This window comes from Peromyscus eremicus, chromosome 8a (genome assembly GCF_949786415.1).
Source record: "Peromyscus eremicus chromosome 8a, PerEre_H2_v1, whole genome shotgun sequence".
In the NCBI taxonomy this organism is placed as follows: domain Eukaryota; kingdom Metazoa; phylum Chordata; class Mammalia; order Rodentia; family Cricetidae; genus Peromyscus; species Peromyscus eremicus.
Window position 1 is genome coordinate 97695071 of NC_081423.1, and position 27053 is coordinate 97722123.

The 27053-nt window shown below is 53.9% G+C and overlaps 2 protein-coding genes across 2 annotated transcripts in view; both read left to right on the forward strand.

Moving 5' to 3' along the window:
• Window positions 1-1058: 1058 nt before the first annotated feature.
• Tsen54 (tRNA splicing endonuclease subunit 54) lies at window positions 1059-10029 on the forward strand. The gene is made up of 11 exons (XM_059272121.1): window positions 1059-1176; window positions 1274-1438; window positions 1544-1607; window positions 1695-1778; window positions 2076-2174; window positions 4753-4805; window positions 6960-7058; window positions 7421-8046; window positions 8703-8763; window positions 9047-9163; window positions 9581-10029. Exons 1-11 carry the CDS (start codon window positions 1109-1111, stop codon window positions 9729-9731), a joined length of 1587 nt encoding a protein of 528 aa, XP_059128104.1. The 5' UTR covers window positions 1059-1108; the 3' UTR covers window positions 9732-10029.
• Window positions 10030-10801: 772 nt separating this feature from the next.
• Window positions 10802-27053, forward strand: part of Llgl2 (LLGL scribble cell polarity complex component 2) — a 37685-nt gene continuing 21433 nt past the window's right edge. The window contains 2 exon segments of the mRNA XM_059272123.1: window positions 10802-10912; window positions 22740-22843. Of these exon segments, the coding sequence (XP_059128106.1) occupies window positions 22769-22843 (75 nt within the window). The 5' untranslated portion in view covers window positions 10802-10912; window positions 22740-22768.

The window sequence follows — 27053 nt, forward strand, 5'->3', positions numbered from 1 at the left end:
CCCTCCCCCCTCCCTCCCGCCGGATCGGGAGCTGGGGACTGTCCCAGCCGCACAGTCGGATTGTCAATCAGCACCCCGAGTCCCGCCCCAATCCTCACTAGGCCCCGCCCCCGTCAGCCGGTCGGGATCAGAGCCACTGGGATCAGCGCATGCGCGCAGGTGAAGCGGCTTGGGGGTGCCAAGTGGCTGGCGAGAGGGAGGTGAAGTTTCACGCCCCTGTGTCCTGGCTGCGGATCCCGAGAGCGCAGGGTTCTAGTCTAGACCAGAAAATGAACGTGAATAAGTAGGGGAGAAAATAGGATGTCCTGGCGGTTGAGCCTGAGGACCCCGCAGGGGCGGGGACCCCTTCCTCTTCGCCCCATCTTTTCCCGGGTTCCTCGCAGCGACCGTGCCCACGAGCAGAGGCGCTGACCCACGGCGGCTGGCTGGAGCAATGGTGCCACCTCGTGGTGAGCTTGGGAACGACCCGCGGTGTCACGGCGGGGACCCCAGCCTTGAGGAGGTGCTTTTGGAGGCTGGGGTGGCGGTTCAGCACCAGGGCGAGCCGGACAGCGCCTCCCACCCCTGGCCTTTGAACCCCGCTTCCCAGCTCCTCTGAAGAGATTTTTTTCTTTTTTTTTTGGCCCATCCTGAAGCAACTCCGAATGTCTCCGGACCACTCCCGACATTCCCACAGGGACTCCAGTTTGCAGAGCTGGTATTCGAGGACTCACTGCTCTCCCCTCTGCACGCATCTCTTTCCTCTTGGTGGCAGAGCACTAGGCGGTTCAGGGCTGCAGAGAGCACGGTCCCACGTGTGATTATTCATACCACATTCCCAGGGCCCGGGTAGTTTTACTAGAGAGAGGAGCCTCAGAAACGCCGGAAACACAACAGGTGAGTTTCTGCACATCTGGAGACCTGCAGACCGAACCCGGCCCCGCGGACTGAGGGACACGGGTGCCGACAGGCGTTAGGACGCAGGACAGGTAGGAAGGAAGGCGCGAAGCTCCAGGGCGGATTTGCCATCGGTGGAGCGCAGGGCGCGCCCGCGGGCGCTAGGACCGCGCGGAGTTCCGGAGGTGGGCGGGGCTTGGGCGGCGCGCGCGCAGCCGCAGACGGCGTCCCGATGGAGCCCGAGTCGGAGCCCGAGCCCGAACCCGCGTCCGTGGAGGTTCCCGCGGGGCGTGTGCTCAGGTGCTCCCCGGCCCGGGGGTCCGGGGGGAGGCGTGGGGGGTGCGTGGGATCCGGAAGCGAGCCTTGGTGCTGACCGCGTGTCCCCGGCTCTCCTCAGCGCCTCGGAGCTCCGTGCGGCGCGCTCGCGGTCCCAGAAGCTGCCTCAGCGGTCGCATGGCCCCAAGGACTTCCTCCCCGACGGCTCGGAGGCCCAGGCCGAGCGGCTGCGCCTGTGTCGCCAGGAGCTGTGGCAGCTGCTGGCGGAGGAGCGCGTGGAGCGCCTGTGAGAGGGGCCGGGCCTGGGGGGCGGGGACCGGGGCGAGGGGGGGGCGCGGAGGCCGGGGACTGCCCGCGCAGACCCAGACGCCCCCTCCCCACTCCTCGCCAGGGGCAGCTTGGTGGCCGCCGAGTGGAGACCCGAGGAGGGCTTTGTGGAGTTGAAGTCTCCAGCGGTGAGCGCCCCGAGCATCCGGGCGGCTGGGGGACCCCCTTCCTCTGCCCCCCAAGCGGCCCCGTGACCCTCGCTCTGCTCCCCACAGGGGAAATTCTGGCAGACCATGGGCTACTCCGAGCAAGGGCGGCAGCGGCTGCACCCCGAAGAGGCCTTGTATCTGCTGGAGTGTGTGAGTGGGGGCCTGGGGCTGCGGGCAAGGGGTGCAGGCTAAAGGCGTGGGAGGATGCGTTTGGGTGGACCAGAAAGACTTCAGAAGTACGATTTCAGTGAACTTACAGGCGGACTTGGAGGACAGCAAAGAGTGCCACCCAAGCAGCGGGGACACTAACCCTCTTTCCTAGTGGGTCGTGGTCGTGCAGTGATGCTAGGTGTGTGTGGGGAGAGGGTCAGAGCCAAGGAGCTGAGCCCCTTTGGCTTAGGCTCTGGAGGAAGGATACACACAACTAAGCTCTTGGTCCTCTTCCAGGGCTCTATTCAGCTCTTCTACCAAGACCTGCCACTGTCTATCCAAGAGGCCTACCAGCTGCTGCTGACTGAGGACACCTTGAGTTTCCTACATTATCAGGTATCAGTTGCCTCCCAGGGAGCCTCCCATTTGCCGGGCCAATGAGTAGTGACAAGTACTTTTGAGGATGCAAGCCCAGTGTCATGTGCTACCCTATAGGAGAGTTAAGAGCCTGTGCTGATCATCAGGCTTATACTCTAATGGAGCCAACTGGATAACAAAAAGTTGGTAAGTAACCAGGCATGGTGGTGCACGCCATTAATCCCAGCACTTGGGAGGCAGAGGCAGGTGAATTTCTGTGAGTTCCAGACCAGCCGTGTCTACATAGCAAGCTCCAGGACAGCCAGGACTATAGAGACAGACTCTGTCTCAAAACAAAACAAAAAGCAGGTAGTGCTTGTTGTCATGGTTAACCACACAGGTAATACCAGCACTCTAGAAGCTGAGGCAGGAGAATCACAAGTTAAGACAGCTTGGACTGCATAATAAAACCCAGTGTTAAGCAGAACTCCTGAACAGCAAGCAACAACAAAACCATTGACTTTATAGAGAATAAGTGCTAGGTAGAGGATAGAATTAGGAAAGAAAAAAGATCCATTCTGGAATGTTCTTTCAGGTGAGACAAGGTAGAGGCTGGGATAGCGTGGCAGTGAACGGAAAAAGGTATCTCAGGAGTGTTTTGGGAGAACGAATGGATGGTTGTTAGCAGTTGGTTGGATGACCAAGAGGCTTGTGCCAGTATGACCAGCATGACCAAAACGGTGTCATCCAGCTGGGAAGACTGAGGTAGGCACTTATGTGAAAGAAGGGGACTAGTCAGAAGTGATCTGTTTCATACAAAATAGTGTTGAGGTACTTCTTGGACATCCAGCAGGATTTCAGGCACAAAGTAGATATCTAACCTAGAGTGGAGGGCGAGGTCAAAGCTAGAAGTATAATCATGGATGTTTGTAAGCTTGGATGGTGTGTAAGCCATTGTTTCTGAGGGAGTGTGATGAGCTCACAGATGTGGGAAGGTCAGTGGAGAGACAGGACCCATCCATGACCAGGGAGTGTCTGAAGATGCAGGAGAAAAAAATGGGAAGCGATGTCAAAGAATCTAACACAATCTTTCAATCCTTTCTTTTTCCTCTTTTTGTTTTTTGTTTGTTTGTTTTTTTGAACAGGATCTTACTGTGTAGATTTGGCCGGCCTGGAATTCACTATGTTGACCAGGCTGGCCTCAGAGACATCTGCCTGTCTCTGCCTCTCAAGTGCTAAGATTAAAGGGCACTATGCCCCGCACTCATTTTTTAAAGAGAAAACAATCAGTTGTGTTGAATGCTGGGAAGAGATTGAGTGAGATGGGGACACTTCTGGGTTTGTTAACATGTGACTACTCACCAAAGACCGTTCCCATCAAGTCAGGGGAGGGCTGGTTAGGTGGGGTGATGTCTGTCACCATCTACCACTGTTTTGCCTAGACTTTAGTGTCAGCATATTCTGTGACGTAGTTCTTTCTCAGGAGGTCCGTGACTGTATACAGTTTCTTGAGATTTGTATTGTCAATAAATTATTAAATGTTACTTGTGCCCAGAATAAGAGACAGAATTCAAAGAGTGAAACCTCCTTGGAAAATGGTGTTTGCTTCTTTATTTTTAGTGCTGCTGGGGATTGAAGCAGCAGCCTGTGCATGCTAGCAAACACTCTCGCACTGGACTGTAGGACTGAAGCAGCAGCCTGTGCATGCTAGCAAACACTCTCACACTGGACTGTGGCCCCTGCCCTCTGCTTGTCTTCTGGGACAGGGACTTTTGAAATTGCACAGGCTGGCCTTAAACTCACTCTGTACCCCAGGCTGGCTCTCTAGTAGTGATCCCCCAATTCAGCCTCCCTAGTAGCTAGGATTACAAGCTTGAACCATTAGGCCTGGTGAGGATAATATTTATAATGGAATGTGGTCCAAGCAGTTCCAAGGTTTGGAACCTGGAGCTATATAGGAGAAAAAGTTTCAGGAGTTATAGGAAATGACTTGTGTTTAGAGAAACTACTAGGTTTCTGTAAAGAATGGACAGCCGGGCGGTGGTGGTACACGCCTTTAATCCCAGCACTTGGGAGGCAGAAGCAGGCGGATCTTTGTGAGTTCGAGGCCAGCCTGGTCTACAGAGTGAGATCCTGGAAAGGTGCAAAGCTACACAGAGAAACCCTGTCTCAAAAAAAAAAAAAAAAAAAGTTAAAAAAAAAAAAGGAATGGACATCCAAACCAGGCGGTGGTGGTGCACGCCTTTGATCCCAGCCCTGGGGAGGCAGAGGCAGGTGGATCTCTGTGAGTTCAAAGCCAGCCTGGTCTATAGAGTGAGTTCCAGGACAGCCAGTGTTCTACACAGAAACCTTCTCTCTCTCTCTCTCTCTCTCTCTCTCTCTCTCTCTCTCTCTCCCTCTCTCTCTCTGGAGAACAAAAAAAAAAAAATGGACATCTAAGCCAGGCATGGTCATAATTCTAGCACTTACAGGTAGAAGGAAAAATACTACTTTTGAGTAGTTTGGGGCAGTCTGGTCTACCTAGTTCCAGGATAGCTAGGGCTGTATAGCAAGAGCCTTTCCAACAAACATGCAAAACAAAAGGAGCATCTAAGACTTCCTTTTCTCTTCTCTTGAGGTCTTCAGCCACCTGAAGAGACTAGGCTACGTGGTCCGTCGGTTCCAGCCAAGGTAAGTCCTTCCTTTGGTTCCCATGCACTGCCGTCCTGGGACCTGGCCGACTATTCTCCTGTGAAAGTGGGACCTGGGACCTTTGGCTTCAGTGTGGCTTCTTGGGTTGGAGCTAGAAGTGTTCAGCAGAGAGGCATGTGGGTATGAATTCCATCACTGCACTTTCCCCTGGGTTGTCAAACCGGAACCCCGCTCAGGCAATGACCAAGTACCTGCAGCTCACGATGAGCATTGAGTCATAGAACTGCAGTAGCCAGCGCCTGGCACGTAGATATGCAGGCCAGTGTGTGAGGCCCGCGCAGGGATGAGGGACTGGGGAGGGGTCGACAGTCAAGGTGGGTTTCACATTTCTTGTGCCGGCCTAGGTCTCCCTCCGTTACCTAGTGGTCCGGCTTTGCTGAGTGTCACAGCCACTTTCAGACTTACAGTAGAGACTGGTGTAGCTTCTGCAGTTACAGTCTGTCCCCCAAACTCTAAAACAGTTCCCCAAAGTGGGATCTGTCCTAGGGAAACAGGCCAGCTGTGTGCAGAAGTTCCTCCTGAGAATGTTCTGTCAGTCGGCAGTATTAGTGAGCACCCTCTGATGCCAGGCCCCGAACTCATGGCTGAGGAAGAACAGAACCAAATCTCAGCCTCTACCCACTTCCTGTATAATAAAGAAGAGTTGCAGACACCATCACTTTGCCAAATCGACACTTGAAAATCAGGCTCAGTGTGGAGACCTACCCTCGCAGACTGGTTTCTCTTTGAAAGCAGGGCCATCATGTAGGACTTGTGTAGTAAAAAGATGTCCTATGATGTAATGACAGGACTCAAGGGTTCACTTCATTATTGTAATTGGTTTAGATTCACGGTCCTGCATCTGAGCCGTGCAGCATTGGGAGCCATAAAACATTCATAGTGGTGGGGAGGGGGACTCATGCAAGTACAAGGACCCAAGTTCAGTCCCTCAGAACCCAAAGGCCGTGTGTTCATCCTGGTATTCCCAGCGCTAGCGAGGCAGAGACAGGCAGATCCCTGGGGTTCAGTGGCCAGCCTGGCCTAATCAGTGAGCTGCAAGCCACCAAGATAGACAGCTCCTAAGGAGTAATACCCAAGGCTGTCCTCTGCTATTGGGTGCTCGCTTGCGCTTGCGCTCTCTCTCTCTCTCTCTCTCTCTCTCTCTCTCTCTCTCTCTCTCTCTCTCGCTCTCTCTCGCTCTCTCTCGCTCTCTCTTGCTCTCGCTCCCCTCCCTCCCTTCCTCCCTCCCTCCCTCCCTCCTCCCTCACTCCTCATAGCAGGGAAGAATGCTATAGTGATAAGTGATAAGGGTCTGAGCCCACAATATATAACTGAGCGGGGAAGAAAAAAAGATTTTAAAGCAGTGTGTTAGTACAATGTCAGTTTTGTCAAGAAACAAAACAAAAAATATACAGAGAAACAGTAGTATGAATGTATAAGAAATAAAAATGTACCAGATGGCAAGTTCTAGGACCACCAGGGGCTACACAGAGAAACCCTGTCTCAAACAAGCAAACAAACAAACGAAATACCCCAAATAAATGAAAAAGAAAGAAGAGTGTTACCTGTGGGAATCCCAAGATTTTTGTTTTTATTTTTGTTTGGTTTTTTGAGACAGGGTTTCTCTGTTGTAGCTCTGGCTGTCCTAGAACTTGATATTGTAGACCAGGCTGGCCTCAAACTCAGAGATCCACCTGCCTCTGCCTCCTGAGTGCTGGGATTAAAGGCATGCGCCACCACCAACCACTGTCTGGCTCATGGTGTTTATTTCCATCTTTTTCCCCTGTATTTTCCAAGTTTTCGATTGCCTCTTGTTCTTCTCACCAGAGATTAAGAATTTACTTGTTTTCTGTTGTGCTGGGGGTGGAAGCCAGGGCCTCACACCTCCTAGACAAAGGTTCTGTCTTTGAGCTGTACTCCTGATTAATCATGTATTGCCAGCTCTTTAGGAGCATCTGGTATTATTGGTGACACTCAAGGGACATGGGCAGATGGGTGACTAGGCCCTTGTGGCTGTTCCTGGTACTCTTCCTCTGGGTATGGACCTCCCTCTGGCCTCTGACTTGTCCTCTTGACCGCTCCCTCCCAAACCCTGCTGGCAGCACCAGTCTGAGAAGGTGGAGCAGTTGCCTGCCTGCTGTTCTCGCCCCACAGCTCTGTCGTGTCGCCTTACGAGAGGCAGCTTAACTTGGATGGCTATGCCCAGTGCCTGGAGGATGGGACTGGCAAGAGGAAGAGGAGTTCCAGCTGTTGGTAATCCCCCTGCTGTTGCCACCCCCAGGGAGTGTCATGACCACAGGGCTTAAGAAGGGGCCTGTGCCGGGCAGTGGTGGCGCACGCCTTTAATCCCAGCACTCGGGAGGCAGAGGCAGGTGGATCTTTGTGAGTCCGAGGCCAGCCTGGGCTACAGAGAAAGATCCAGGAAAAGGCGCAAAGCTACACAGAGAAACCCTGTCTCAAAAAACAAAAAAAAAAAAAAAAAAGAAGGGGCCTGGGATGCTCTCATACAGGCCTGGGGAGCTAGCAGGGGGTCCATTTCCATTCCAGTGGGACAAATATGTCCCGGTGACAGTAACAAGGGGCAAATATGCTGCTTTTCCTCCCATGTCTCTAAGGTCTGCTAATAAGAAGGCTAAGGCTCTGCAGAACTCCCTGCCACCCGTGAGCTTGTCCGCCTCCAGCCCACCTGCCTGTGACCAGAATAGCCAGTACCCAGAGAAGCCCCAGGAGTCAAGCCCCAGGAAGGGCTCAGGACTCTCCGTTCAGTCTCTAGGGTCTCCAGAGTCTTGCCCTGCTCTGGCCAGGGAGGATGTGGGGTGTGGCCAGGAGAATGATAAAATCGAGAATGGAGCCAAGGGGCCCCCTAAACTGCGCTGGAACTTTGAGCAGATCTCCTTCCCCAACATGGCCTCAGACAGCCGTCACACCCTCCTGCCTGCCCCAGCCCCAGAGCTGCTCCCGGCCAATGTCATCGGGCGAGGGACAGATGCTGAGTCCTGGTGCCAAAAGCTGAACCAGCGGAAGGAGAAGCTTTCCCGGAGAGACCGGGACCAGCAAGCAGAGGCCCAGCAGTTCCGGGAGGACGTGAATGCAGATCCTGAGGTGCGGGGCTGCTCCGGCTGGCGGGAGTACAAGGAGCTGCTGCAGAGGCGGCAGCTGCAGAAGAGCCAGCCCCGCCCCCCACACCTGTGGGGCCAGTCTGTCACTCCCTTGCTCAGCCCTGAGAAAGCAGATTCCCCAGGTAACCAACCCCTCACCTGCTATACCCATAGGCCACTGGGAGCAGAAGGATCGTAAGACTTTTGAAAAGGGATGTTTTGACCAGGGCTGGCTGAGGCCTAAGGTGTGAGAGGAGACTGTGCCGTGGAGTGTGCCCTGCACAGACTCTTCTGTAGGTGACAGCGGCCCCAGCAGAGCCCATAGGGGAAGGTTTTCTGATGAGTCATTGCCCAGTGACACTTGAGGGGGTGAAAACTATACCCAAATCCTTAAGACCATACCCAAGACTGCTGGATGGCGTTGCCAGCAACTAGGTATGGGTCTCTCCCCTTCACAGCCTGTTAGTTGGAACATGGTGGCACCACAGAGGTTTTAGCCAAATAAGAGGAAAGTGCACTATCTGTTCTTGGTTTTAAACACAAGGAACTAAGTATGTGGCCTGAGCTAAGTATAGTAACAGGTTCAGAAATCTGTAAAGGCATCATGGGAACATGGGAGATTGGTAGGTGAGTAGAGCAGGGTTACCAGATAAGTGTGTCCTGAACACTGCTACTGTGTGGAACATAACTAAACACATTCTGGTAAATCTGATGGTCCTAACGTGGTTAGCAGATTGGGCAGGAGTGTGTAGGAAGTTGACGCCCCTTCCCCACGTCTTGTTCTCACTTGCCCTTGTAGCCGCGGTCCTTCAACACATCTCTTTGCTGCAGACAACACACCTTGCTGATGGAGGTTACCGGTGAGTCTCAGCTCTGCTCGCTGTCTCCATGACATTGGCTGCCAGGTGGAGCGACAGCTGGGATTTGATTCCTGGAGTTGGGTGTGAGTCAGAGGATCACCCCAGGGACACCTGCCCGCACACTTAGCTTCCAGTGACAGCTACTGTCCTGTGCGTCTAGGGAGAGGGAGAATGACGAGATGGTGGGTGTAGCCCCCCGTGAGGCTGCTTGGTAGAACTGGTAGTAGGGAAGGGTTTGGTGAGAGAAGAGAGTCTGTCGTTACGTTTCTCATTTGGTCCACAGGCTGCTGGAGAAGTCTAGAGGCTTGGAGATCAGCTTCGATGTTTACCAGGCTGACGCTGTGGCCACCTTCCGGAAAAACAACCCTGGCAAACCCTATGTCCGAATGTGCATTAGTGGGTACGAGATGATTGAGCAGTACCCCTGGCTGCTGCCAGCCATCCATCCCTTGGTCCCTGCCAGTCCCTGAGAAGAATCGGGTCCAGAAGGGTTAAATGCCACCTATCTATCCTTGGTACTGGCATTTTAGGGTGGTCTCTCTCCTCTTTGCTTTAGTCCTGGGCTCACTCAACAGGAGGGAATTGGTTTGAAGGGTTTACTGGGTTAGAGTGGTGAGAACCCGTACCAGCTATCCCTCTGCTCTGGTGCTCTCGAAGAGCTCATCAAAGCCATGGAGTTTGTAGACATCCGAGCCCAGGGCCAGTATTCACGGTCCCTAGCTTTTCTCTTACAGCCTTCCTGTTCTGGAAGCCTCAGGGGGGCTTGGGGCCATGGGTAGGCTATGACTACGTCTCAGTTTAATCTGTATTCCTACAGATTTGATGAGCCTGTCCCAGACCTCTGCAGCCTCAAGCAGTTGACCTACCAGAGTGGGGATGTTCCCCTGATCTTTGCCCTGGTGGATCATGGTGACATCTCCTTCTACAGCTTCAGAGACTTCACACTGCCTGTGGATCTGGAGCACTGAATGTACAGCTCTGAGGATGGGCTTTTTCTGGGGGACTTGGACTGCTCTCAGGGACCATGTCAGCTGACTCCTGTACAGGACTCACCAGGAACTGTCTGGGCCAATGTGGTCACAGCCCTGGGTATCTGCTGTTTGTAGGGGAGTGAAGCCTTGCCCCATTCCCTCTTGCCTGGCAGTGACCCCCTTGGATCTCAGGACTTGATTTCAGAGGCCCGGGAGGTAGGGCAGAAGAGAGGACTCTGTGCCTTTAAACAGGGGGGTGCCTGCTTCGTGCCATAAAGCCAAAGCCATTAAAAAAAATTTTCTGCTGCGATTGGATATACTTACTTGACCACCCCGTCCCTTCATTCCTGGTTTGTCCACCCTGGGGGAGGAGAGCTCTGGTTGGACCAGAGAGCCTGTGGGAGAGCATGACTGACTTCAAACACCAAGGTTTGGATTGGACCCCGGCCACTCAGAGGGGCCCCCACGGTTCTTTTCCTCTAGCTTGAGGTAAAAACTAGCCTAGCTGCAGGGGCTAGCCCTTTGGATGTCGGGCTTCAGTCCACCTCTGTGAAGATGGAAGTGGGGGGAAGTGGGGGGCTCCCAGTATGCCTTCGTTCCTCTACCACCGGACTCTTGGGTCTGAGACCTGCACCTGCCGGTCATTCTAGTTGGAAGGAACGCTCTTTTGAGGAGCCCGCCTAGCTATGCCCCTCACTCGACAGCTGCAGGAGGAACCTGTCCTCACAACTGGCATCCATCCTAGAAGGCACACAGGGACTATTTCCTCTTCCGGGAGGTGGTGGGACACTGGCAGCAGTGAGCAGTCCTGTGACCAGGTGCGCGCAGGTGAGGGCGGGGTCGGGCTGCGCTAGGTGCGTCTGCTCGCTGCTGCCCCGCCCTGCGCTCCTGGGGCCGCGATTGGCCGGAGCGCGGGCCCCGCCCTCGAGGGCTCCCAGGCTGCGCCCCCGCCCCGTCAGCTCAGCCCGGGAGGCGGGGCCGGGGGCGGGGCGCGGGCTCCGCGGGCTCGCCCTGTATGTAAATCGCGGCGGCTCCGCCCCCCCGCTCGCCGCGCCGGAGGTGAGCAGGAAGGAGACGGCCGCCCTGCAGCCCGTGGGCCGGCGCGGGGAACCGGAGCGGCGGGTGACGGGCGCCGAGGAACGCCGAGGCCTCGGGCAGGGCCCGGCCCGCGGTTGCAGGTGAGCCCACCTGGCTTTACACGGTCTTCGGGGGCGCGGACCGTCCGGGGCGGCGCGGCGCGCGAGGATCCGAGTCCCCTGGGCTTCCCCGGGTGGGTCAAGGAACGCAGCACCCAGGTCTGCCTTGCTCGCCCAGATCTCCGACGTTTGGCTCGTCCCGGAGAAAGACACCTGTAGAAAGTGGCTCTGAGAACTTGTCTTTTCCTGTTTCGCCACACGGATTACCAAACTTGGGACTCGGGTTTGCACAATCGTGTTGGCTTTCGGGAGCGGGGAACAGGTGTCTGGCCTGGCTGGGTGCGGGGGACACAGTGAGCGGAGACCCAGTCCCGGACCCTCGAGTGAGGCTCCTGGACGCAGAGCCGGGCGACACGGCTTCCCGTGACCCGGCGTCCGCCAGCGGCGTCTGGAGCGTGTTACCTTGGCGGCTTAGCCCTTACCTCTGCCATCTGGGCGCTCTCCCTGCTCGCCCTTTGTGCCTCCTAATCCTCCGACGCAGGAAGTCCGCGGGTGGGACCTGGTTCTCTCGTAGAAAGGGAGGGGGGGGGACTTTCTACGCGCGGGGCGGCTTTGGACACCTTTAGGGGACTGTATTGAGCCCCAGTGTGTTTTACACGCTGATGGGTGGGGGTTGCTCTGTGGGACTTGGCAAGGAGTGGAAAATTCTTGCCAAAGAAAGTGTGCTGTGCTTTTACTCGGTTTGGACAGTTGGTGGACACTGGGCCTTAGCTGTGGGAAGTGGCCATAACTGGGGTAACCGCGATGTAGCTCTTAAAGGGTTTTCACCTGAAACAGGTGAACTTCCGGTAAGGAGGGCGTGGCTTAGATACCGAGTCCCTTCCCTTGGGGACCCTTACGTCGTTGGTGCAGGCTCTAGAGACTCGGTGTTTGAGGCCATTCTGAGCCGGGAGAGAATGGGTGTGTCGGGGTAACAAGGAAATGTTTGTGGGAAGAACCGAGCTGCGCTGCACGGCCGAAAAACTGTGGCCTGCCTAAGAGAAAGCAAAGTCAGAGTGGGCTTGGGAGAAAGAAGATCCCCTGGGTCTGTGTAAGCTAGTGGTCAGGGAGGCAGGAGAAGGATGGAGAAAGTGATATTTCTACTATACCAGTGCGGCAGTTTTAAGTCATCTGCACACGGAACATTTGACAGGACTCAAGGCAAGCTCTCTCTGTTCTCTGATCAGCTTGGGCCAGTTCCCTGGAGAGCATTTCCAGATCCTAGGGACATTCTACATCTCTACACTTCCTTGAGGCAATGATGGCTCCTCTTTAGTGACAGATCGAGATCATTTTAATTATATCAAAGTATTTAGTCTCAAGCCAAGGGTGGTGGCTCACGCCTTTAATCCCAGCATTAGAGAGGCAAAGGCAGGTGGATCTCTGAGTTCGAGGCCAGCCTGATCTACAAAGCGAGTTCCAGGACAGCCAGGGCTACACAGAGAAACAAATAACAAATTTAGTCTCTTTTGTACCATTTAAATTGTATTTTGTATGTGTGCATGTGTATATGTTTGGGCATGCATGCACATGTTATGGGGTGTGTGTGTGTGTGTGTGTGTGTGTGTGTGTGTGTGTGTAAGGATTGTGTGAAAGGATAACTTAGGGGAGTTCTCTCCTTCCACCATGCAGGTCCTGAGGATTGAACTCAGGTCATCAGGCTTGGTGCCAGGTGCCTTTACTTGCTGGCCATAAAATAATATTCAACAAACAACAACAACAACAAAAAGGTAGTTCACACTTGTCATCCCAGCACTCTTGAGACCGAGGCAGGAAGATTGCTACAAACTGGAAGCTAAACAGGGCTATGAGACAAGCCTCTTGATTTTATTTTGATTTTTTTCAAAACAAGGTTTCTCTATGTAGCCCTGGCTGGCCTGGAACTCCATCTGTAGACTAGGCTGGCCTTGAACTCACAGAGATCCACCTGCCTCTGTCTCCCGAGTGCTGGGGTTAAAGGTGTGCACCACTACTGCCCAGCTTGATTTTACTTTTAATTTGTGTGTGTGAGTGAGTGTATGCCACATGTTGGAGACCAGAAGACAGCAGAGCTAGGGTAGTTTATGAGCAGCCTGGAGTGGGTGCTGGGAATGGAACTTGAGTCCTCTGGGAAATGATCTCCAGTTGTAAAAATGAGTACATTTAGAAAGTGGGAAGCAAGGCAGAAAAAGATTCTCTTTTTTTTTTTTTTTGGTTTTTCGAGACAGGGTTTCTCTGTGTAGCTTTGCGCCTTTTCCTGGAACTCACTTGGTAGCCCAGGCTGGCCTCGAACTCACAGAGATAAGATTCTCTCTTTTGCCTATAGTCTTTTTCCCATATAGTAACCTCAGTCCCCATCTTCAGGTGACTGTGAATCCTGCCTCCCACTTCTTGCTGAATAGCCTTATGTCTATCACTTAACCACACTGAGCCTGGGTTTTCCAGAGGTTGTTGAGAACATGAAAACATGAGCTTGGATGGCCTACTACATAGCAGGCGTCCTCCATCCCAAATCTGTTAACTTTCCTAGAAGGGTTTAAAGAAAAAAAAAAAAAGCGCCAGTTAGCCCCATGTAGGCTTTTCGGTAGACACCTGGCCCAATGAGGGAATTTGCAAAATCAGTGGAGGGGTCATGATTTTGTGATGTTTTGAAGTCACTGAAGCTGAAGGTCAGAATTTTATGATAAGGACAAACATCGGGGGAAGGGAGATTTACCTCTCCTAGCCTGGTGTCCTCTTTCCCTGGTCCTTAAAAATTCCCTCACTCTTTGGGAAAGCCAGGGTGGAGGGCTGATGGGCAGAGTGTCTCTCCGTGTGTGTGTGTGTGTGTGTGTGTGTGTGTGTGTGTGTGTGTGTGTGTGTGTCTGTGTCTGTGTCTGTGTCTGTGTCTGTCTTCTGAGTGTAGAACCCGATCTGTTTCTGCTCTCTCTCTCGTGGGGGGTGGGGCAGGGGAGTGAGAGCATTCCTGTACAGCTCTGCCTTTCCTCAAGCCCCCTTAAGACACTTGAAGGGAAGGTCTCCTTCCTGCCCTCTTTCTCCCCACTCCCGCCTCCCCTGGGAGAAAAGGCACTGTGCAGGGCACTGGAAGGTTTAGAATCAGCCTGTGGCCCTTTGCTGTCCTGGGGAAGAACCCGAATGGGTCTGGCAGGACCTTGTGGGGAGGCTTAGCTTCCTGGTCTTCTAAGACACCCAGGAGCAGCTGTTGAGACACCTGAGTTGGGTACCACTGGAGGCTGGGAAAACTGAGCAGCATTGGCAGCTAGATGCACTCAGGCTTCGAGAGGCCCTCTTATCTCCTCCATACTGCTGTCTCCTCCCCCTGGGCTGGGGCATGCCAGGTCTGCTTGACAACTTTTGTTTTCCCCTGCCCAGGCACAATTTAGACAGGGTTCAGAGCAGGCGTTGCCCATCAGGGCCACCTGTTCTGGGTGCCCTCCCCAGTCTTGGCTCCCGAGAGATCCCAGGGAAACCCTCCCTAGCTGTGCCCAGCTTCCTTTGAGATGGCTTTCTCTGTCTGCCCTGCCTCAGAGGACACTGGTCCTTTGAAGAGCCACTTGCCCTTCCCAGGAACCACTATGAATTCTTGAGCTAGGAGAGGCTCCTTTGGGCGTGGGGACAGGGAAGCCGAGAGGTACCTGACTCGACTCTTTAGGAATTCAGCAAGAGACCAGAGCCCTCTCTTGAGGGACTTGACTTGGTGTTCCCAGGATAAATAGTATTAATATTTAATAATATTATTCTGGGATATTCCTTGCCAAGGAGCTGGGTATCCTGAAACCATGACGTGTGGCAGGGCCTGCAAAGGTATCCTTAGAGGATGCCACCCATGCCACCCATATGGCCTTTGCCTGGGTCTTGAGGACAGGATAGGAAGTTCTCAGAGGACCCTGTAGATTCCACCTCAGCATTCTTTTGTTTGTTTGTTTGTTTTTCAAATCAGGGTTTCTCTGAGTAACAGTCCTGGCTGTCCTGGAACTCACTTTGTAGATCAGGCTGAGATCCCCTGCCTCTGCTTCCCAAGTGCTGGGATTAAAGGTGTGGGCCACCTCAGCATTCTTAAAGTCAGAGAACACCTTGCCTAGCTAATCTCTGGACTGACTGTTTAATCATTGATTTAACAATAAGTTTTCATTGTTTCTTGGTCCTGTCATGGAATTTTCTTTCTTTCAAAAGGGTGGGAGATCCTGAGTGACAGAAAATAAACGTAGCATTAGCAGGTGATATGAGTTGTAGAGCAGAAAGAACCAAAGAAGGGTTTGGGATGTCCCTTGGTGGGTAGAGCTTATGTAGCCTTACAAGGCTCGGCCTTGACAAGAGGGGGACATTTGAGCTAAAGACTTGAGGAGGCAAGGAAGTTCTGAAAATAAGATTTGAGTGCCTCAAATGCCTTGTGGCCCTGGGGATGGAACTCTGGATGAAACTGGCATTGCACTCTCCCTGTAACTGCTGGGAGACTGGGACTGGGTGACCCAGGTCTACCTGCCTCCCAGAGTGCTTTCGCTTCTCTGTGCACCTTACTGCGTTTCCGGGGAGCCAGATGTGGGGATGTGGGAGATTTCATGTGTTTAGGCTTCCCAGGGCTTTCAAGGGCCCCCTTCATGGGCACTGCACAGGACACTCAGAGGATCCTGGGTTCCTCTCTAAGGGTTGTGGGACCAGGTCGTGACTCGTTAGGATGAATGACAGGAGGCTTGGAGACCAAGAGCAAGCCAGCCTTTGCAGCCTAGCCCTGCGTCCCGGACAAGTAGCTGAAAATGAGCAGAGGATTCTGGAGTCAGACGGATTGGGACTTGGACTCCTAGTGTTTGGACTTGATACAGTCCTGAATCAGCAACTATAGGAATGAAACGAAATAATGCAAGGGAGGGCCTTAGTAACATCCAGCCTTAGCTAGCTCTCCTCATTATGACCTGACAGCAACCTCCTGTGTCCCATGAGCTCCTAGGTTCATATCCACATGGAAATTATCTATCCTTTGTTCAGGGTTTGCTGGTCAGTCAGGCCTGCCTGGGGCCTTCGGGAGATTGAGTTTCCCAAGCAACACCGGTCCTTGCAGAGTAGCCGTGGGCATCTGAGTTGGCACAGACAGGAGCAGCTGCCGCAGTGTCGTAGAGCCGTAGAGCCGTAGAGCCCTGCCCTGCACTCTATCAGTGGGAGGTGCAGGGGCAGTCTCACATCCGCCAAGCAGGAGGCCAAAGCCACACTCACTGGTCTCACACAGGATGTTGGGGAAGGGAGGGGGCCAGTCCCTTGATCGGTGACACATTGTGGGAAGCCCAAGCGAAGGGGACAGGTGAGGGGAGCTTGCATTCCACAGTGTATACTCCTAAGAGCAGGAGGGATACTGTGTGTGGCTCCAGCACCTCCTGTCCCTTAGGCCAACCCAGCAGGACACATCAGTGTGAGGACTGTCCCAGCAGATCAGTCAACCTGCTGAGCTATTTAAGGACTTTTAGAGGACTGGCCCATCCACACTCTAGGACAGATGGACAGAGGTTCAGCCTGGCCACACCTTGTTTGCAGGGGAACACATTAGCCCAGGCACCTCATCAGAGCTGTCTAGCCTGGAGATCCCTATATCCTACTCAAGCATGGTCAGATCTGCCACCTGAGACAAGGCTACCCCATGAAGTCACTCTTCTCACCTTCCTCTCTGTGTTAGGATCTTGCGATGGATGGGTGGAAAGGCCAGTGTGTAGCCCCATGGGGTGTGGAGGAGTGGGGGGGGGGGCAGAAAATGGGAGAGGAAGACAGGGTGTAAGTGTTCTAGTCTTTCAAGTCTTTTTTCCAGGCAGGTGTCAAGGGGTGCATTAGACCTATTTGGGGCCCAGGAATGTTCTGCTGACAAGGGGCTGTGGGGGTTAATAGGAAGAAAAGGAAATGACCAGATCACTGCCCACAGATCACTCTCAGGCTAGTTTCAAACACAAGGCAGAGACTTGTGTGGATAATGGTCCACATGGCTCAAATGGCCACCCCTGAATCCTACGTGCCTGCCTCTGTCTCAGGATCAAAACGGGGATGCCTCAGAGGCTAGTCTGGTTCTGGTCAGAGGGTGTGAGAGACTGGGTCATCTTTAGAAGTTAGGGGGCTTCCCTACAGAAGCCCAGTCTCAAATAGCCACATGGTAACCCAAATGACTGCCTCAGTTCCTTCAGACCACCTGGCTTGGGGGTCTGAGGGCTCCTTGACTGTGGCAGTTCCTGACCTCACCTCTTCGCTGGTTCCTCTTAGCACCTGGTTTTGCCCAACTGACTACTGAGCACTCCCAGCTTCTGCGCCTATATGGGTCTATAACAGGGTGTCCGATCCACTGAGGTCAACATGGCTAGACAGGAATCCTGTGTCCTCAGAGCGATTCCACCCGCAAGATGGACGGGGACACACACACACACACACACACACACACACACACACACACGGGGGGGGGGGGGGGACCCATCTCTTCCCCTTTGGTCCTCCTCTGTACCCTGCAGATAAACCTAGCATAAATGCCATAACCTTTTCATCATGTGTCTGTGTGTCTTAATATTTCCAGTAGATTCTACCTGGCTTAAAAAAAAAACTCTATGCACTACTCCTTTCTCACTAAATAGACTTCTGCTGCAGAGTTGAGACCCTTCACTGTTCCTTGTCACTTGTCATTTAAGGTGGCTTCTTGTTCTCTGGATAGCTTGCTAACACTGGAGGTGGATGGGTGGCCCACCCATGTGATTCTATGTAATCATTTTATTTTAGTATTTTTTTAGGTGTATGTGCATGGTCATGCATGTGAGTGGGTACATGTGTACATGAACATGTATGGGGGTGGACAGGGGTCACCTTCAGATGTCATTGCCCAGGTACCGTCCACGTTGTTTTTTGAGACAGGTTCTCTCACTGACCTGGAATTCAAGTAAGTTAGACTGGCCAGTGAGCTCCAGGGATCCTCCTTTATCTGCCTCTGTGCTGAGATTACAAGCACACACCTCCACACCCAACTTTTTAACCTGGGTTTTGGAGGTCAAGCTCAGGTAGGTCCTCATGCTTGCAAAGACTCATGCTTGCTAAGCTATCCCCCTAGCCTAAGACACGATCTTTTAAACACAGCCAAGCATTGCAGATAGGATCGGGATCAGCTCAGGTAAGGAATGCTTATTTGAATCCTGCTGCTAAAAAGAAGCAGGAAGGTATTTCAGACAAAGCAGTGGATGGATGGGGACTCAGGAGGCAGAGCAACCAGTCAAGGGCCAGAGAGGCTGGGGGTGGTGGTGCACTCCTTTAATCCCAGCTCTTGGGAGGCAGAGGCAGGTGGATCTCTTGAGTTCGAGGCCAGCCTGGTCTACAGAGTGAGTTCCAGGACAGCAAGGACTAAACAGAGAAACCCTGTCTCGAAAAACCAAAAAAAAAAAAAAAAAAAAAAAGGCCTAAAAGAAGAGGGCATGTGGTGTGGTGTGGTGTGGTGTGGTGGGACAGATGACTTCCCTGAGGCCCTGCCTCTGGCTGTCCTTTTCATCTTTCCGGAGGAGCAGCGTCTGCTGTGCTATGCAGGTCTCTCTGTGATCTCAGCCTAGACTTGCCCTACTGCTCCTGGAATGCGCTCCTTGTCCTGGCCTGAGGCACTACACTTCTTCCACCTGCCTGACCCTTAGCCCTGCTCCAGACCTATGTGGCCAGTACTTCCTGCCACTGAGGTCCTGAGTAGGGGCATTACCTCCTCCGGGTCTTTCAGTCAGCCAGCAGGTAATGAATGTTTGCTATGGGCCGCCAGCGGGATTCAACAGTGGAAACAGTGGGTCACATTGCTGAGTCAATACAAGGATGCTGCTTCCCCAGGTCGTCAACAGGATTAATCAGTCAATGCTTCAGTATCTCCAGTGGGCCAAGGTCTGAGGAGAAAAGCCAGGAGGGAAGGGCAGGAAGGGTACAGTTTCAGACTGAGAAGGGAAGGGGCGTTTATTTGAGCAGTGAGGGTTGTGTGGGGGCATCCACGATAGTGTCCCGGCAGAGTACAGTGACTGCATCCACACCGACCAAAGACACTCAGTGAGGCCTTCCCACCCACGACCCCTGGGCCCTTGACCTCAGTGTCTCCCTTTGTTTCTCCATAGCCCTGGACTACCCAAACTCATTCTGTTGACTGGTTTCGGGTTCTTAAGCAGCTGCTCTGCACCTCCCTCCCCACCCGACATCACTGGAGCATCCTCGGTCCCAGCACAGGCCTTGCTGGATGCCAACACTGTACCAAGAACTCAGTATTTGGCTCTACTGTCTTTCCTTCCAGAGGCCCCCCTCATAGCTTGTCTGCCTCAGGGGTCACCGGGCGTGGGGGCTGTAGGTATGCACCCTTATTCTTCTTTTGCCTCCCTGTTTCCCAGGACTAGGCTAGGCAGGCAGGATCTGCCCCATATCAGACTCCACAGCCTCTGCCTGACTTCCTAGGCTTCTCCAGAGAACTTGCTTATCTGGGGTAAGTGGCCTAGGGGTGGGTGGGGTTGGGGCTTCCTGACCTGAGTCTAGCCAGGCCTAACCCTGTCCTCCTCCTCTAAAAAGGGGTGGCATATTTTCCTGCCTCCACCTCAGTCCCAGCTCCTAGGTCCCTCTTGTATTTCCCATGGCCAGTGGGGTCCTGGAGAATGAGCGGCAAGTCCCCTCCAAGGTCGCTGAGTCCTGCTGGTTTAGTTCTTACCGGCTCTGAAAGCAGTGGCCAGGCATCCGGTTCCAAACTGCTTGGTTGGCTTTGAGCTCCCGGCCTGTGGGAGTACCTGCGCGTGCCCCTGCCTTTTAACTGCAGGCATATAATTAGGCATCCGCACTCCTGTAATAGCATCCTTCATCCCCTCCTTTATAAGCCCTTCCATTCCGGGGTCAGAGCTGTCCTGCCGCTTCCTATGCAGTGGTGACCTTGGGTGAGTTGCTCAGTCTGTGGCCTGCCTTCCTCTGTCAGGTAGTTGTTCCGTTTACCCTCTAAGGTGACTTCCGCCTGAGTTGATGTGTAGTGTTTACCCGGTGATCACAGACAGCAGAGGCAGAGGTGGTCCGGACCTGCACCCACATATTACTGAGGTTATCTGGAGGAGTTTCCCTCTGTGACTCGATGTTTCTACAGTGAGCAGAGACAACCCGAACAAAAATAATTAAAACATATCAACAGGTACATTCAGGGGCGTCTGGACCCGTGCCTGGTAAACAGCAAGTGCTCAGAGGGGCGCTTGGGTTGGTGGCCGGCCGGCCGGCCGGCACTGAGTGTTCTGCCCTCCTGACCAAGAGGGATCTCTCCTCTCTCCTGCCACCTTCCACCTTTGAGCTCCTGTGGGGGTCCTTAGCACAAAGGGCCCCTGTCTCTTCTTGTCCCTTCCCTGGAGTCTGTTGCTCTCTGTCCCTCCCAGGGAGTCACTCCCAGCTTCCTGTGCCTTCTGACCCAGTGACCCCGACTGGGGAGAGGAGGGCCTGCACCCCAGGAGCTGGAGCTGCTGATTTACGAGCTTGCACCACCCTCCCCCACGGCTGGAATGTTCAGCTAGCCAGCTCAGCTGTCTGTTCAGAGGCAGGGGCGGCTCTAGTCTGGGGCCTGTTTTCACTTCCAGCCCCGGGAGCCCCCAGTCCTTTGATGCCCTGTGCTTGTTCTCTGACTTGTGGGGCATTAGATGAAGTGGGCGCCCAGACTTTACCAGCCTCCGGCCACCCCCATCCCCCAGAGTGGGAGGCTTTGCCGTGGTTTGGCTTCCCTAAAATGTGGAATCTCTAATCTCCACCCCATCCCCCACTGCAAATAATGGCCTTTGGTTGTCCCCTGAGGGTGACAGTTCCCTGGGGACGGGTCCCTGGCGTTTGCTTTGGGAATGACCTGTCCTGTTGATCATTTGCAGGGGATGTGGCTACTGCCTTTATTTCACAACCTGAATGTGATGTGACCCCTCCCAGTGTGGCAAGCCCTAGTTACCCACCCACACATACACTGTCTTGTCCCCTGGAGGCAGTGGGGAGTTGCCTCCAGCAACTAGGACCCCCAGTCTTAAATCCACAGGGTCCTTTCATCAGGAAAGTCCTGGCCATTTGATTGATTACAGAGCTGAGGATCAAGGACCTTGTTCGACAGACAAGTACTCCACCACTGGACAGTATCCACCCCTGCCCCCTGCCCCCAGCTTCAGGATGTCCTTCAAGCCTCGACTTAGATAGGAAGCACACACACACACACACACACACACACACACACACACACACACACACACACACACGACCCCCAGTTGAGGCTGGAGTCCCACTCTGCTCCAGTGTGAGCACTTAGCACATGTTGCTGGCCCGTCTCTCAGTCTGTCCCTACCCGCAGTGAGCTCCTCGCTGAAGGGTGCTGGCTGTGTTTGTTTTCTTAACTAATCTAGAGTGGAATGGAGGAAGCCGGTTCTGTAATGGGCCTGAGCCCCTGTGTTCCTAGGGACAGGCCTTAGTGTCCCCTGGTCAGCAGGAGGCTGCACTACTGGAAGCTGGAAGTCACAGCCACTCATGTCCCCTCCCCCAAGGAGACAAAAATAGTTTCCCCTTGGGCTGGGAGCGCTTCCTATGGTAGGTGGGCGGTTTGGGGCCTTGATATGGTTTCTTTATTAGGTACAGGTGTCTTCGCTTGATTTGGGCTCCACGGCAGCCCCTGGGAAAGGGAGCCTCTTTAGTGGGTGACAGGAAATAGGGTCTCACTTTGTACCCCTCACTGGCTTCCCAGTTGCTCAGGTTACACACATGTGCCACCATGTTTCTAGGTCCCCAGTCGAAGCTCAGGGAGCTGGGACTGGGGACCAGCAGTGAGATGAAGCTAGGACCAACCCGGAGCCCCCAGCAACCTGGTGGAGCCAGGCCTGGATCCCTAGCGCTCCTGGCTAGGCTAAAGGGGAGTCCTTTGATAGGCTCCCTGAAGGGCTGGCCCACCCACCTGGGTGGTCATTGAAACTGCCCCAGGTCCCTCCCTAGTTTGTCCCCAAGGGGCTCTGATCAAGGAGTTCCACAGGACAGCCTTGCTTCCACCAACCAACTGCTCTGAGGGAAGCTTGTGAAATTTCTCTTTCTGGAATTTTACGGTTTTTCAGAAAACAGGTTAACAATTAAGCTAATTAACCTTAGGGCCTGCTGGCCCTCCTTGTTCCTATAAAGCCAGGCTAAATGGCTTCCTTCCCCAGCTTCTCCTGCTGTCATTATGGTATCTGGTGGCATTAGAGCATCAGCCAGGGAGGGACAGGCCCAGGCCTCCAGGAACCAGGATCTCGCTGACTTCCTGTTCTGGGCCCACACAGTGGAGGGAGCACGGGAAATTACAGGTGAAGCTGGATTTGGGAAGAGCAGTTGGAGACTGCCTGGCAGGGATGGCTCTGGGCCTGGGTGATCTGGGCCTAGGCAGCTGTGGCATGGGTGATCCTGGGCCTGGGCAGCTGTGGGACTGGGTGATCCTGGGCCTGGGCAGCTGTGGGCCTGGGCAGCTGTGGGACTGGGTGATCCTGGGCCTGGGCAGCTGTGGGACTGGGTGATCCTGGGCCTGGGCAGCTGTGGCCTGGGTGATCCTGAGTCTGAGCAGCTGTGGGCCTGGGTGATCCTGAGTCTGGGCAGCTGTGGGCCTGGGTGATCCTGGGCCTAGGCAGCTGTGGCATGGGTGATCCTGGGCCTGGGCAGCTGTGGGACTGGGTGATCCTGGGCCTGGGCAGCTGTGGGCCTGGGCAGCTGTGGGACTGGGTGATCCTGAGTCTGGGCAGCTGTGGGCCTGGGTGATCCTGAGTCTGGGCAGCTGTGGGCCTGGGTGATCCTGAGTCTGGGCAGCTGTGGGTCTGGGCAGCTGTGGCCTGGGTGATCCTGAGTCTGGGCTCAAGGGCACCTTTGTTTTCTGCAGGTCTCTGGTGGGGCTGCAAACTAGGCAAGATGAGGCGGTTCCTGAGAACCGGACACGACCCTGCCCGGGAAAGGCTAAAGCGGGATCTGTTCCAGTTTAACAAGGTAAGGGGTGAGGGAGAACAGGTGAGACCCTGCTCTGGGTTCCTCCCCAGGGGCAAGGGCTAGGAGTGATGAAGGCCCACGCCTGACACTGCCTGAAAGGCCCCACGGCAATCTTAGAGGAGGAGTAGACAGCTTTCCTAGGAAGAGATAGATTGTTCTTTTGTTTGTGAGACGGTCTCACTGTATAGCTCTGACTGACCTGGAACCCCCAGAGATCCACCTGCCTCTGCCTCTGTCTCTGAGCACTGGCATCAAAAAGGTGTGTGTCACAAAAAGGTGTGTTCCACTATTTAGGAACAGCATTTGGCCTTGGTTTGGAATTCCTCGTCCCAGGTCTCTCCCTGGCTATAAGTTACTCCATCAGGTCTCTGTCTTTCTACCTATAATGGACATAAAACCGTCAGCCCTTCCTGCTCTGCCACAGGCTGCAGGGGAGGCTGAGGGACAGAAAAGATGAAAGCACACTGAGTCCTGGTATAATAACATCCTTATGATGCTTCGGCCCCTGGGGCTGAGGACCATGCTGGTCTCTTCCTACTGATACCGCCCCAAAGGAAAAAGAAGCTTTCCCTGCAGGCTGGACACAGGCTCTAGCCTGGGGACTAGCATCTGAAGGAGGGGGCCAGAGTTGACATCTGAAAGGCCAGGAGCTCTGCTGTCCTGCTCAAGGAGACTGGGCCTCGGAAGGCCTGTACAGGCCCATAAAGAAGACTGTGGCATGGCTCATTAGCACCTAGCTCCTGCCACCCAGCAATCTAGAGCTGCTTGGGGGTAATTAGCCTTCTCTCTCTGCTTTGATCTATGTCCTAAGAGATTGTAGGTCGGGGTCAGCCATCCTCTGCCCTGGGGATCTGAACCTCCAGGACATGTCTATAGGTGGAATTCTGACCTTTTTTTTAAATGGTACTGAGGATTGAGGCCGGACCTTCATAGTAAGCAAGCCCTCCACTGAGCTGCCCCTCCAGCCAGGAAACATGCCTTTTGTTGTTGGTTTGGGATCCCCTCACCCTGAAAGGAACCATTAAGTGGAGACCCCTCCTTTCTGTGGTGTTTTATCTGTTCACTTGGGGAGTGTAGAAGTCGACTCACCCAGGTTGAAAGACACCTTTGCCACTTAGGAACTGGGAGCATGTCTACCTATGCAGTGGGCTTGTATACAGACGTCACTAAGAGTAGACTAGCTTTGGGGTTAGCACAGTGGCCCAGGAAACTTAGCTGCTGTGTCTTGTTTGTTGGCCTGGGCCTCCTAGATCTGTGTCTGGAAAGTTGCCTGCAGGGGTCCAGGCACCTCCTGTTTGCTAGCCCTGTGGGAGGTATCACCTTGGAGTTTTTCATGACGCCTGCCTCTAGAATCAGGCCTCCCTAGGAAATGCTTCTTTCACTGGCTGGCTTTTAAGCCACAGGCCATCATCTGGTACAGATGTTGGGAACAGGGTGACACCCTTACTCCACTCCTGGGTGCTGGGTGTGAGTCTTACAATTAGTCAGTTGGCCCGAGTGACCCCCAGTGCCACCATTGTCCTTGGTGATGTTAGCATCTGTCACTAGGAGAAGGTGGCCAGTTCCAGCAGAAACCAGACAGACTGGCTCAGCAAAGGGATAAACCCAGGCCTCAAGTTCCTCTGTACTATGGGTGAGGCTGGGGTGGGGCTGGGGTGAAGCAGTCTTACCCCTACCTCTAGTATGCCCCATTGGTGGTCCCCAAATGGTGTGGCCTATCTATCCCCGGGCCTCATGGGGTGTGGGAGTGGCCTGGAACTCCTTCATCCTCAACCCCCTACTATTCAACCCTGACCTACTTCTGTGTGTAGACCAAGACCTGGTCTATAAGATGTGCTGAGAGGACTGTCCTGGGCACTGCAGTTATCAGCACCCTGGCTCTGACTAGATGCCAGTCTCATGCCTCTGCCCAGATGTGACAATACAAAATGTCTCCAGACATTGTCAGTTTTCACCTGGAGGTTACAGTTGTTCTTAGTTGAGAATGGCTAGGATAGGAAGTTATTCATTTGGGGGATCCTGGTTTCTGAGACTTGGTGATAGATGCAATGTGGGAAGGCAGATAAAAGACTGTGGGGTCTCTGCCAGGAGTGGTAAGGGGTCCATTTAGAGAAGTGTTCTACCTGGACTTTTTTTTTTTTTTAGATAGGGTCTCATTATGTAGCCCTGGCTAGTCTGGAGCTTGCTATGTAGACCAGGTGGCCTTGAACTCGGAGATCTGCCTGCCTCTGCCTCCCAAATACTGAGATTAAAGGCTCATGGTATACCCCACCATGCCTGGTCACTCTGACCATTTTGATTAGGATAGAAGGGAAAGCAGTGACCTCTCATCATGAAGAGCATCTGGTCCAACGGTGAATATAGACTCTAGCACCGGCTGGCCCCATCCACTCATTGTGTGGCCATGGCGGGCAACACATCTCTAGAATGGATATGATTTTAGAAGCTAGCCCATAGGATGGGTGAGAACTAAAGAGATCCAGCATTCTCTGAAGGACTGTACACATGCGTGCATGGCTAATGGCCACAGAAACATGTGGCCTGGATCTGCACAGGTGTGGCTGGGGACACTCAGGTGAGGGAGGTCCAGGAGACTGATGTCCCAAGCTGGGCCTTAAGTGGCACGTGGGCTGCTTGTGTAGACTAGACACAGAAATTCTTCACGTGTTAGGTTAGGGTCTGCCCCTGGAGAGTGTCTACCCAGGAACTGTGGTCACCACTTCTGAGAGCTCCGTCCTGAAGGCCAGGCTATCAGGCACTGTGTTGTGGAGTTAGTAACAGCAATGGAACAGTGGCATCATCACAAGCTTGACCTCCAAAAGCTTACAGATACCAGCTTCTAAGCCAGTTCGGGGCCTTTCCCTCCAGCCTCATCCCACCAGTGTCCTTCACACCAGTGTCAGTAAGATGCCTCACAGGAAGCAGAGACATTGCCCTAGGGCCTTAAGGGCTCCCTGTACTTGGGCAGGAGTTGTGACCATAACCAGAGAAGGGGCTGGGTGCCAGGGGACCCAGTCTAGTTCAAGAGCTGGGTGCCAGGCATCAGGGTTGGGTGTTACAGTGGTTGGGGTAGGGGTTTGGAGCCAAACAGTCTGGCTGGGCCGTGGCTCTGGTTCAGCTCTCACTGTGTGACTGTGGAGAGTCGTTTAGACTGTTTCTCGGTTTCCTCTTCCATGAAGTGGACATTGCTGCTGGACATTGCTTACAGCACCCTCATGGAGGCTGGTGTACTGAGTGAGTTTTAGATCTTTTTTCCCATGTGTATGTGTGTTTTGCCTGCATGTATGTATGGGCACCACACAGGCGCCTGGAACCTCCAGAATCAGAGGAGGGCACACCTCTCCTGGAACTGGAGTTAGGTATGGTTGTGCCCCGTCATGTGGGTGCTGGGAACTGGTTCTGTGTCCTCTGCAAGAACAGTAAGTGCTTTTAACTGCTGAGCCGTCTCTCCAGCCCCACGTTTAATTGCTTCTTATGGGCAGCATCATGTACCAGGGTTTGCCTTGTCATGACCTCATTCTCACAAGGACTCACCGATGGGTATTGTCCCCACTCCCCAGGCGAGGAAACTGAGATCTCCAGGGATTGCCAGCCTAAGCATATCCCCGAGGACATCTGCCGGGGATGATCAAGGTCTTGTCCCATCTGCTTCCTGGCTGGGTGGCTTGAGGTGACTTCACCCTTGGAGTCTCAGTTTCTTTCCCTGCCGTTTAGCGCTTGTGGTGGGTCCTCAAACCCAGTAAGACAACCGAGGTGCTGTATAGGCCACAGAAGACTGGCTAAGGGAAACTTTCTAGTCAAAGTGAAACTCACCTCCTTCAACATTGCTTGGGGCCGGCCTGATCCTCTGGTGAAGCCCAGGCATACACGGTAGAATAGCCACAAGCACGTGTGAACAGACCTGGCCCTAGGTGCCCGCCCTGGGCTGCAGCAGAGGCCCCACCCAGACCCTTCCTGCTACTCCACCTCCAGCCCCCTGAATAAACAGCGTCTTCCTAACCCATGGCCCAGCCAGTGCCAGGTGCCAGGTCATTTAGTTGTGGCTTTTGCCTACCTGGGCTCCAGTGTCAGGTGACAGCCACACAGGGAGGGCCAAGCTGCTTGGGCCAGGAATCTGAGCTTACCACACCCAGTATCTGGCAGAGCCACCCAGCCAGCCGGGTGGATGTGCCCCCTCCTCCTGTGGCCCTGAGCAGCCTCCTGGGACTTT

Excerpts from the sequence above, each read along its gene's own strand:
- Tsen54 (XM_059272121.1), top strand. The coding sequence starts at position 1,109 with ATGGAGCCCGAGTCGGAGCCCGAGCCCGAACCCGCGTCCGTGGAGGTT. Across the intron at positions 1,177-1,273 it reads CCCGCGGGGCGTGTGCTCAG|CGCCTCGGAGCTCCGTGCGG; the intron begins GTGCTCCCCGGC and ends GGCTCTCCTCAG. Across the intron at positions 8,764-9,046 it reads CTTGCTGATGGAGGTTACCG|GCTGCTGGAGAAGTCTAGAG; the intron begins GTGAGTCTCAGC and ends TTTGGTCCACAG.